The 11810-nt window shown below is 37.1% G+C and overlaps 1 protein-coding gene across 1 annotated transcript in view; it reads right to left on the bottom strand.

The window, feature by feature from the left end:
• LOC103513661 overlaps positions 1-757 on the bottom strand; it is a gene marked incomplete at its 3' end in the record, with an annotated part of 2648 nt that extends 1891 nt beyond the window's left edge. Inside the window, exons 1-2 of the mRNA XM_008478506.1 lie at positions 687-757; positions 341-419 (exon numbers count right to left, since the gene is read on the bottom strand). Of these exons, the coding sequence (XP_008476728.1) occupies positions 341-419; positions 687-757 (150 nt within the window). The remainder of the gene's footprint in view (positions 1-340; positions 420-686) is intronic.
• Between the last annotated feature and the right edge of the window lie 11053 nt (positions 758-11810).

Raw genomic sequence — 11810 nt, forward strand, 5'->3', positions numbered from 1 at the left:
CATACCTTGTTTATCCTGCTCGAATGAGACTAAAAAGTCCCTTTACCCCAGCAGTCCAACCAAGGTTTCGTGTATTTTATGGGTTTAACATTTTACAATGCATAATTATTACAATAGACCTTACTTAATTATAAAAAAAGGGTAGTGTGTTTCCTTGGTAGTTGGGATCAGGTTACTTACAATTCCTTGATAGTTGGGATCAGGTTACTTACAATTCCTTGGTAGTTGGGATCAGGTTACTTACAATTCCTTGGTAGTTGGGCTCAGGTTACTTACAATTCCTTGGTAGTTGGGATCAGGTTACTTACAATTCCTTGGTAGTTAGGATCAGGTTACTTACAATTCCTTGGTAGTTGGGATCAGGTACTGTTGTAGCATTGCCGGCGGCATCCACCTGTTCTACTGTGGGTGGTAAAAGACTTAAAAAGATGTTTATAAGAGACCATGTACTGTACGCTATCGGATTAAATGATCGTGAGGGCTAATTTTACAATATTTGGATCGGGAAATTATGTAGTTCCTTGGGTCTGAGGAGCGAGTGGGTTAACCTATTGGGATTTAATTTGCCTGCAGCGTATATGTTACAAAAATAAGATGAGAAAAAAAAGTATGTACTAACAAGGTGCTTGAAAGCTACAGCTACAAGTTTTCTTCTACAGGGTGCACCTAAAATCCAGACTACTTACTCGACTGGAGATAACTTCGGCACCTTGCAGGACAGAATCTGACAGGGTGCTACACAAGTCCGAGTACACATCATCCAATTCCTGAAACGAGATATAGCAACAGGGTGTTTAGGTACATATGTCTGAGGAGAGTGGGTTAACCTATTGGGATTTAATTTGCCTGCAGCGTATAAGTTACAAAAATAAGATGAGAAAAAAAAGTATGTACTAACAAGGTGATTGAAAGCTACAGCTACAAGTTTTCTTCTACAGGGTGCACCTAAAATCCAGACTACTTACTCGACTGGAGATAACTTCGGCACCTTGCAGGACAGAATCTGACAGGGTGCTACACAAGTCCGAGTACACATCATCCAATTCCTGAAACGAGATATAGCAACAGGGTGTTTAGGTACATATCTTGCATTTAATTGGTCACCTGATTTTACTTTCTTTTAAGTTGTGTAAGAACTAAAAAATTGTAAAAGTTATTAAACCTGACTTAGTATGTATTAAATTTTCCATTGATCAATCTTCTGGAAAACTGACTTGGTATAGTTTGAAATCCACTTTTTCATTAATTAGACTTACTGGCTCTCTCTGTCTGACTCTCTCTCCTTTTCTTTTCTCTCTGTCCCCAATATTATGATAGATGTGGTTTGATCGTGTGCGAAATAGATGGAAACAGAGAGAGAGAGAGAGAGAGAGAGAGACAGACAGACAGACAGAGAGAGAGAGAGAGAGAGAGATATTATTTTTATTATTATTAATTGATGGATGATAATAAAATTATTATTGGGACCAATGATGACATTTTTTAGTGCTTGTTTTGGATGGGTAGGTGGCTAGGTGATATGATTTCTCATTTGAATTTAGGTGAAAAATGAAAAAGTCCATGTAGGTAACAGTCAAACCTGTCTAAGTGGGATCCGTCTAAATATAAAACCTAGATAAACGGGAAAAATAGTGGTCCCTTCACTTATAATAATTGTAAGTGGGAAACTTGGATAAGTGGGGGAAAAAAAAAATGCAGGTCCCTTGGATTCTTGGATTCCTAATAATGCAAAATTGCAGAGTTGAAACTTAGAGCTCACTTCGCTCGCGCAATCAGGAACATTCTCTTGATATTTATGTATATTTTAGTGGGTTTAACAGGAAAATGTATGTCGACATAAACTTCAATAGAGACAAGGGGAGGGAGAGGAAACAATCAATTAAAAACATATTCAAATGCCTCAGCGTTATCAATATCAAATTTGTAGAAGGAAGTCAAACACTTCAAACCAAAAGAACGAATCGAATAGGAAGGTGATGTATGTCGAAACAGGAGAATGACAAGAGGAGAGAGAGAGAGGAAAGGGAATGGAGGTAGAAGGAAAAGGAACGAAAGAGACGGATAGAGAGGGGAGAAGAAGAGACAAGAGGGGAGACAGAGAAGGATAGAGAGGGGAGGGAGGGAGAAAGAGAGCTAACAGACGTCATTAGGGAAACCTTATGCTGGGAAATCAACAAAGTTGAAAGAAAAATAAAGTTTTATATCAAAAGGGGGAAAAAAATCTGAAGTGAAATGACAGACATCAGAGTAACTGAAACTTGAAATGTTGGGTGGAAGTGCGTATGTAAGGCATTAATGATGACGTATGAGGGTACTCTGGAGCCCAAAGGTCAAAAACATCTACCTACTTGAATGCAAGGGGAAGTGAACTTTTTTTTTGGTGTTGAACGTCACTGTATAACGAAGGAGATTTTTAGTGACGAGGGTTTTAACCTCCATTCGGCAACAGGCCAACCGCGTTTATTCACATTAACCTCACCCAGCTTGAGTAATAATAATAGTGCTTATTTATACTGCTCGCATAGGACTGAAAAGTCCCTTTACTCCAGCAGTAGGCTACTACTATTATTGTGGTCAAATTCTCAAATTATATTGAAGATAAAATTCCATACCACGCCCTCCTGTTTACCAGGCGAGCGCCTTGACCACTACACCACCGGGGCAGGTTAAGACAAAGAAAAGCTAACAGCACGCGATTTCCCAGATGGTCACGCATCCGGATACCAACTAAGACCAAGATGTAGGTAGGTAGTTAGTAGGTATAACGAAGTCTTTCGAATGAGGCGATGATTTGTATGAGTGCCGTATAATTACTTGAATATGCAATGTGCAATAGAAAGGAAATTGGTGGAGATGCCTAGTTCCTGTGCTCGTTTTTCAGTGTAGTCACTAGTCAACAGGTTATTTCGAATGTATTATTTTTTCAACATTGAAAATAGAGGATCAGAAGATACAATAGGTTGGTAGGAAGATCTAATTCTTTATTATTTTGGATTGAGAGGAAAGAAAATAAAGGTAATAGAAAAAGTTAAATAAATATTTAAAGAAAAGGGAGAATATAAAGGGGGATTATACAGAAAAAAGTAAAAGGTCGAAGAAGTTTTTTTCCATTTATTTATATTTTTAGTAAAAATTCCCAAAAAGTTTCCAAAACTTTCGTAAACGCAGACCTAACTATACCTACTTACCTACATATATGACTCTAGAATTTTATTCTTTGTTTCGTGCCTACGTTTCATGCATGTGTCAGAATTATTCCACAGAGCTCAGCACTTGAATGAGGAATATAAAGGGGGATTATACAGAAAAAAGTAAAAGGTCGAACAAGTTTTTTCATTTATTTATAGGTATTTTTAGTAAAAATTCCCAAAAAGTTTGCAAAACTTTCGTAAACGCAGACCTAACTATACCTATATGACTCTAGAATTTTATTCTTTGTTTCGTGCCTACGTTTCATGCATGTGTCAGAATTATTCCACAGAGCTCAGCACTTGAATGACGCACACATGTCATTTGAAGTTGCCCTGATACTATTCTTCGTATAAAAATGTTATTTTCACTCATTGGATTATTAATTACATGGTTTTACTTAACTTGAGATCTCTGTTTGTTTGTTTGTAATTTGTTTGGGTCAAATCTTGTAACTAAAATTTGGGCCACTTCCACTGGTCCGATTGACCTAAATTTTGGGTAAGTTATGTATCTTGGAGACACATGTCATTTGAAGTTGCCCTGATGCTATTCTTCGTATAAAAATGTTATTTACTCATTGGATTATTAATTACTCTTATTAGTCTCGTTACCTCCCACCTATTCTTTAAATTTAGGTAGGTACTCAGTTCAGTTGTTCTCACGAGGCTGATTACAACCCTAATACCAAGAAGCACCGGAGTACTCGCCTACCTACCTTCTTACCTAACTTTCTAGACAACAACAAAACAATTTCTCTCTCTCTCTCTCTCCTTCCTTCCTTTCCTCTTTGCCACTCCTTCTCTATCTCCTATCTCCCTCCAAATTTTCAATTTCTATCTCTCTCTCTCTCTCTCTCTCTCCTATTTGAACTCTCATCTGAATCCTTTCCTATCCCCCTCTCTTAACTCTTTCTCTCATTCTCTTCCTATCTCCCTCTCTCTCTCTGTCTCTCTCTCTTATCTGAACGCGAGGTGAATTCTACTATCACGTGTTTCAACTCTGCCTTATGAAGATTAGGCATTAGGCAGGTAGGTAAATATGTATATTCGAGTGAAATTCAATCTCGGGTATGTTCATACAGAGCCTAAGCAGGGAATTATTGTTACCTATACGTACATTATCTACCCTGCTTAGCTTACTTACCGCACCCTATCTGTCTTATATTTAACCCAGCTACTTTATCATGTTGTACGCACTCATCCCATCTTAAACCTACCTTATCTTAACCCTTTTGCTCCCGCGGGTCGTTTAGATCGTGATGGTGAGGGCTCATATTTAAAAAAAGAAGAAGAGGAAGAAGAAGAAGAAGAAGAAGAAGAAGAAGAAAACAACTTCTCTCTCTCTCTCCTTCCTTCTCTACCCCCCCTCTCTCTCTCTTAATTTCTTGCTTTCTCTTCGTCCTTCTCTCACTAACACCTTATCCCTTTCTCTCTTTTTCTGCTCTTCCTTCCCTTTCTCTTTACACTATTCAATTTCCTCTTTACCACTCCTTCTCTATCTCCTATCTCCCTCCAAATTTTTAATTTCTATCTCTCTCTCTTATTTGAACTCTTATCTGAATCCTTTCCTCCCCCCACTCTTTCTCTCATTCTGTTCCTATCTCCCTCTCTCTCTCTTTCTCTCTCTCTCTCTCTCTCTCTCTCTCTTATCTGAACGCGAGGTGAATTATTCTACTATCACGTGTTTCAACTCTGCCTCATGAAGATTAGGCATTAGGTAGGTAGGTAAATATGTATATTCGAGTGAAATTCAATCTCGGGTATGTTCATACAGAGCTTAAACGGGGAATTATTATTATTGTTACCTATACGTACATTATCTACCCTACTTAGCTTACTTACCGCACCCTATCTGTCCTATATTTAACCTAGCTACCTTATCATGTTCTACGCACTCATCCCATCTTAAACCTACCTTATCTTAACCCTTTTGCTCCCGCGGGTCGTTTAGATCGTGATGGTGAGGGCTCATATTTATAACAAACATCTTTATAAGTACCTATCTAATATACCTTTATATTCATTTAGATACGTAATAGGATGTCAACGATTGTTTCAACAGTTTAATATAGCACTTTGTATAATAGAATAGAATAGAACATACCTTGTTTATCCTGCTCGAATGAGACTAAAAAGTCCCTTTACCCCAGCAGTCCAACCAAGGTCTCGTGTATTTTATGGGTTTAACAACATAATACAGTACATAATGTTTAGAAAAGACTTATAAAGATGTTTATAAGAGACCATGTACTGTATGCTATCGGATTAAATGATCGTGAGGGCTAATTTTACAATATTTGGATCGGGAAATTATGTAGTTCCTTGGGTCTGAGGAGCGAGTGGGTAGAACATACCTTGTTTATCCTGCTCGAATGAGACTAAAAAGTCCCTTTACCCCAGCAGTCCAACCAAGGTCTCGTAATGGGACATTGGTTTTACTTTTTCTCAGCAATTTTATTACAATGTCCGCCATCATCATTACGATTCTAAATTGGTTCTTCCTCCTCCTCTTCTTCTTATTCTTCTCCTCCTTCTTCTTCTTCTTCTCTCATACTCTTCCCGTTTCCCATTTCTGTCTGTCCTTCCTTCTCTCCTTTTTTCCCCTCACTTTTCTCTCCTCTCCTTCTTTCGCATTCTTCCACTTTTCATTCCTCTCTCCTTCCTTTTTTTTATGCTCCTCCCCTCTCTCTCACTCCTTCAATTCCTCTCTCTTTTTCCCTTAAATCCTCTCTCTCTCTCTCTTTCTCTCTCTTGGAACGTCTATCTTGTTAATCTTTTCTTCTCTTCCTTCCCCTATTACATCCTTACGTCTTTCGCTCCTCTATCCATCCCTCCCTTTCTTTTATATGCTCCTCCCCTCTCTCTCACTCCTTCAATTCCTCTCTCTTTCTCCCTTAAATCCTCTCTCTCTTTCTCTCTCTTGGAACGTCTACCTTGTTAATCTTTTCTTCTCTTCCTTCCCCTATTACATCCTTACGTCTTTCGCTCCTCTATCCATCCCTATCTCCTTTTCTCCCTCTGTTTCCTTCCCTCCTCTCTCTCTCTCTATCTCACATTGATATTGAGTGTCCTTTGTTTCCCATTTATTTTTTATCCTTAGGTTATTCGTATGGATAAATATTGTGCTGGGAATTTCATAATGCTCTAGGATTATGTTGTCTTTTTCTTCAAGGATCTTTCTCTTTATCTCTCCCTCTTTTAGTCCTTATCTCTTTATATCTGTCTTTATCTGCAGGAAGGATATCTTTATATTTGTCTACAACATAAAGGAGTGAATTTGAATGTTTCTCAAATGACTGTAGGTATTCCTCTCTATTGAGTTTTAGGTCTTGACTCGAACTCGAACCACCAATCTTCCGATCAGAACTGATGCCTGGTTAATGGAGTTTAGAGTCTTTTGAATTCATACTTGAATAACTTAGAGTTAAATTCATACTTCAGAGTAGTTCGTACTGACTTTTCATTTTCCTAATCCCTATATCTTTGTTTTTTCCTTTCCTTCTTTTTAATTTTTTCTCTGTAAAATCCATTTCAATTTCCTTGAAGCAGGACACAGCTTCTGTTTCCGTCTTCTTGCCATTCTTTAATATTAAATCCAAATAAACCTTTAGAAAATAAACAAATCCGAATATAAAATGAAGAAAAAAGAGTTTTTTCATATTTTTCTACATAAAGGAGTGAATTTGAATGTTTCTCAAATGACTGTAGGTATTCCTCTCTATTGAGTTTTAGGTCTTGACTCGAACTGGAAGTACCAATCTTCCGATCAGAACTGCCTGGTTAATGGAGTTTAGAGTCTTTTGAATTCATACTTGAATAACTTAGAGTTAAATTCATACTTCAGAGCAGTTTGTACTGACTTTTCATTTTCCTAATCCCTATATCTTTGTTTTTTCCTTTTCTTCTTTTTCATTTTTGCTCTGTAAAATCCATTTTAATTTCCTTGAAGCAGGACACAGCTTCTGTTTCTGTCTTCTTGCCATTCTTTAATATTAAATCCAAATAAACCTTTAGAAAATAAACAAATCCGAATATAAAATGAAGAAAAAAGAGTTTTTTCCTAGTTCTTATTTTCTTTCTTTTTTTTTACTTTCTTAAGTTCCCATTCAGTCATTGGTTCAATTATAAGTTTTGAAAACTCATTTCTTGTGAGAGAAAGAAGAAGTTTTTTTTTTACTTTCTTAAGTTCCCATTCAGTCATTGGTTCAATTATAAGTTTTGAAAACTCATTTCTTGTGAGAGAAAGAAGAAGTTTTTCTTTTCCCTACACAATTTCCTTACAACAGTCACGAAGAACTGGTAGAAATTCGTCCAAGAAATTTAATGACAAAATCTGAAAAAATTAGGTCTGTGAAGATTAGATAAACATAATTTCTAAACAGCCCATAAATTAATAGGTGGAATGGTAGATATTTCGTAGTCCTGGATTTCCTCAACTCCGCCGAATTTGACGATGTGCTTAAACAACAAGCAATTTTCGGCCAAGTTGCCATTTATTCATCAATAGTGCCACCACTGTGTTACATTTCATCAGAAACATTTCATAGAAAGCTGTTCTGTGCCAGGAGTTTTTATGGAAATGCAATGAGAGAAATACAAACTCAATGAATCACAACTTAGGGTTGACAAAATACAGGTTGACATTTTGTAGTCCTAATGAGTCTGAGTGACTTCTAGCTTTCTAGTTACACCTTGTATGGAAATGCAATGAGAGGAATACAAACTCAATGAATAATAAATAATCACAACTTAGGGTTGACAAAATACAGGTTGACATTTTGTAGTCCTAATGAGTCTGAGTGACTTCTAGCTTTCTAGTCACACCTTGTATCTTCTGTGTATAAAATAATCAAACAATACATACAGAATATTTTTGTCAGGTGTTCTACATATAATAATTTCTGAGAACATGACGTCACAAAAATATTGCTTACTGCCATTAATACACCTTGTATCATCTGTGAATAAAATAATGAAATAATACATACAGAATATTTTTGTCAGGTGTTCTACATATAATAATTTCTGAGAACATGACGTCACAAAAATATTGCTTACTGCCATTAAGAGCTCAAGCCGAGTATGCACTATAAGCAGTCATCTCTGTTTTTGGACCAGGATTTCGCTACACACGGCAAGTCCACATTCCGCGAATTCATGGATTTGAGAGATGGATTTTGAAGATGTAGGAAATCCAGCAGGGGCACAAACTCGCAGTCACAGAACACACTACATTTTGAGATATACACGACGAGTTTTGAATTTTATTGGTTTCAGTATATTGAGACTTACAGCACCTTATATCCAGATTTTTAATAATCTACTCTAATCAATAGAAATGCTTTTATTTTTCCAAGTAAAACACTTCATTGCTCAAGCAAATGACCCTTTGGACGGCCAGAGAAATTTTCTAAACCAAGCAATTCTATTCTACATAATACACATACTACCTATTCTATTTTACTTAATTCTATTCTACTCACCTGTAGCAGAGAGGGCAGAACATCGTGGCAGTATTGATCCACCATGGCATTGGTAGAATTTTTGGAAACGAAACTGTACTGGAGCAATTTCGCCATCAGGAAATGTTTTCAGCCAGTCGAGAATTTCCACTTTGGCCTGGATAGTGGATATTTGGATGGAACTGAAATATACCGTGTATCCCAAATCGTTTAACTTCGAACAAAATATTTTGAAATTTTCGATAGGCACACCAGGTGCTTTATAAGCCCAATAAAATTATTTTACCTACAAGTTTCTTCTCCTTCTTCTTCTTCTTCTTCTTCTTCTTCTTCTTCTTCTTCTTCTCCTTCTTCTTCTTCTTCTCCTTCTTCTTCTTCTCCTTCTTCTTCTTTTTCTTCTTCTTCTTCTTCTTCTTCTTCTTCTTCTTCTTCCTAGCCTCAAATAGGGTAGACGCGGAGTTTCTTGTCAGTCCCTCCAGAGTCCAGATTTACAGTCTCATATTTGCACTTGTGCAGAAGTGGCTTTCAAAATGAAGTAATATTGTTGTTGCTGTTCTGTTTCAGTTTCGGATTTCACGCAAGAACTCTCGCAGATGTATGAACAGCATGCTGCAGAACTTCAGCTGCTAGTCGCCAACTTCAGGAAGAAAAACGCCGAACTAAGGAAAGAGCGGTAAGTGACCAGTCGATAAACAGATTAACCCAACCTAAGTGGTTTAGTGCTTAGCACAGTGGACTGCGTATATAGAGATTGTTGATTCGCGTCCAAGAGAATTTGTATTATTTGGGGAACGAAACCATTCACGCACCTGTTCAGGCGGACCTGTCAGGTCTACCTCATAGTGTATGGCAGCAATAATAAGTCTCTCAGGCGACCTGTCAGTTCTACCTGATAGTGAATTGCCGGCCTTAAGTTTTGTGGTAACTGGTAGGTACCCTGTGGTTTAGTGGTTAGCACAGTGGACTGCGGATATAGAGGTTGTTGATTCGCGTCCAAGAGAATTTATATTATTTGGGGAACGAAACCATTCACGCACCTGTTCAGGCGGACCTGTCAGGTCTACCTCACAGAGCAATAATAAGTCTCTCAGGCGACCTGTCAGTTCTACCTGATAGTGAATTGCCGGCCTTAAGTTTTGTGGTAACTGGTAGGTACCCTTGTTCTCCATATTTTATCTCTGAACTCGTCAACATCAGTCTGTTTAGCAGTGTTAAAAAAAATCAGTGATTAATTAATTGCCTGCTTTTCACTCAAATTAAGTTCACCGACAGCAAGCGCCCCGACCTGCCTTCTGTTTCTCTTAATCATTTCAAGTCAGGTGCTTGGTTTAATTGCTTTTTCCAATCTTTATGAAGAGAACAATCCTTCTAAAATCCTATAAATCAAGTTTTAGAAAGCATTATTTTATTTCAAACTCATTAGGAAAGGGAAGTTTCTAATGGTGCTTGGTTTAATTGCTTTTTCCAATCTTTATTAAGAGAACAATCCTTCTAAAATCCTATAAATCAAGTTTTAGAAAGCATTATTTTATTTCAAACTCATTAGGAAAGGGAAGTTTCTAATTCAATTCTTTTTATGAGCAAAGTTCTTTTTTATCCTGGACAATTTATTATGATACCTACATAAGCTAGGGTTTTTCTAGAACTATTCCATAAATCTTTGCAATACACATGACGTAATGCCACAGAGAAAATCATTACATGTAGGGGTTACTAAGTAGTGAACAATTCACCAAAGAAGTCTAACTGTGGGTGTTTCTAACTTACCTAATTATTATTTGCAATGCCTTTTACTGGTCCATGGATTCATTTTTAATTTGAATATTTATTTTTATCTGAAATAAATTTTCGTATCTATTTATTTCCCACGATTTAAAATTATTTGAACCCTCCCTGACTTTTTTCACGAATGGACGGTAGCTTTCATTTTCATGATTCTCCTTCTATTCTATTCACTCACCCAGCCTGGTTGTCTTGTTTCAGTCCAGCCACAATTTATTATGATACCTACATGAGCTAGGGTTTTTCTAACTTTCTAAGACTATTCCATAAATCTTTGCAATACACATGACGTAATGCCACAGAGAAAATCATTACATGTAGGGGTTTAAGTAGTGAACAATTCACCAAAGAAGTCTAACTGTGGGTGTTTCTAACTTACCTAATTATTTTCAAGGCCTTTTACTGGTCCATGGATTCATTTTTTTTTTTTTTTTGAATATTTATTTTTATCTGAATTAAATTTACGTACCTAGGTATTTATTTCCCCACGATTTAAAATTATTTGAACCCTCTTTCACGAATGGACGGTAGCTTTCATTTTCATGATTCTCCTTCTATTCTATTCACTCACCCAGCCTGGTTGTCTTGTTTCAGTCCAGCTTGTCCCAGTTCTCTATTCCATACATGGGAGAATCTACTGCAGGAGGTGGAAGTAGACTCCCAGGCTCACAGCGACATAGCTTCCGTATTTGGCCGCCAGGTGAGACACTGATAATTATAACCTTTGACGTCACGGCATACGCTCTCGTAGGCGATGACGTCATAATTCATGTCTCCCGCTTCGTTTGTTTGTGCGCAAGCGTTTCTACGCATTTTGACGTGAAATCTGACGTCACAACTCTTTGAACTTTTTTATTAGAATAATTATAACCACAGCCTAATAGATCAGTTGCGCTTACTTGGGTGATGTTTCAAAGTCATAGACCAGGAAAAATGAGGACCAACGGAATTTTTCTTTTTCTTCTACAAATTATAACCACAGCCTTATAGATCAGTTGCGCTTACTTGGGTGATGTTTCAGAGTCATAGAGCAGGAAAAATGAGGACCAACGGAATTTTTCTTTTTCTTCTACGAAAGGAAATGGACATCATCATGTGAAATGACAATGCTCATTTTAACAAACATGGATTTAGGTTTTATAGGTACTTTTATTTACCTACGTGTAGGTACCGTGATTTGTTTGTATGTTTGGGATTGTTTATAGGTCAAAATTCAAAATTACCCGAGTCCATGATAAAGTAAAGATAAATCGATTTAAAAATACCGGTAAATCGTGAACTTTGACGTCACGGCATACGCTCTCCTAGGCGCTGACGTCATAGTTCATGTCTCCCGCTTCGTTTGTTTGTGCGCAAGGGTTTCTACGCATTTTGA

Source organism: Diaphorina citri, unplaced genomic scaffold (genome assembly GCF_000475195.1).
Source record: "Diaphorina citri unplaced genomic scaffold, Diaci psyllid genome assembly version 1.1 scaffold1004, whole genome shotgun sequence".
Classification (NCBI taxonomy): domain Eukaryota; kingdom Metazoa; phylum Arthropoda; class Insecta; order Hemiptera; family Psyllidae; genus Diaphorina; species Diaphorina citri.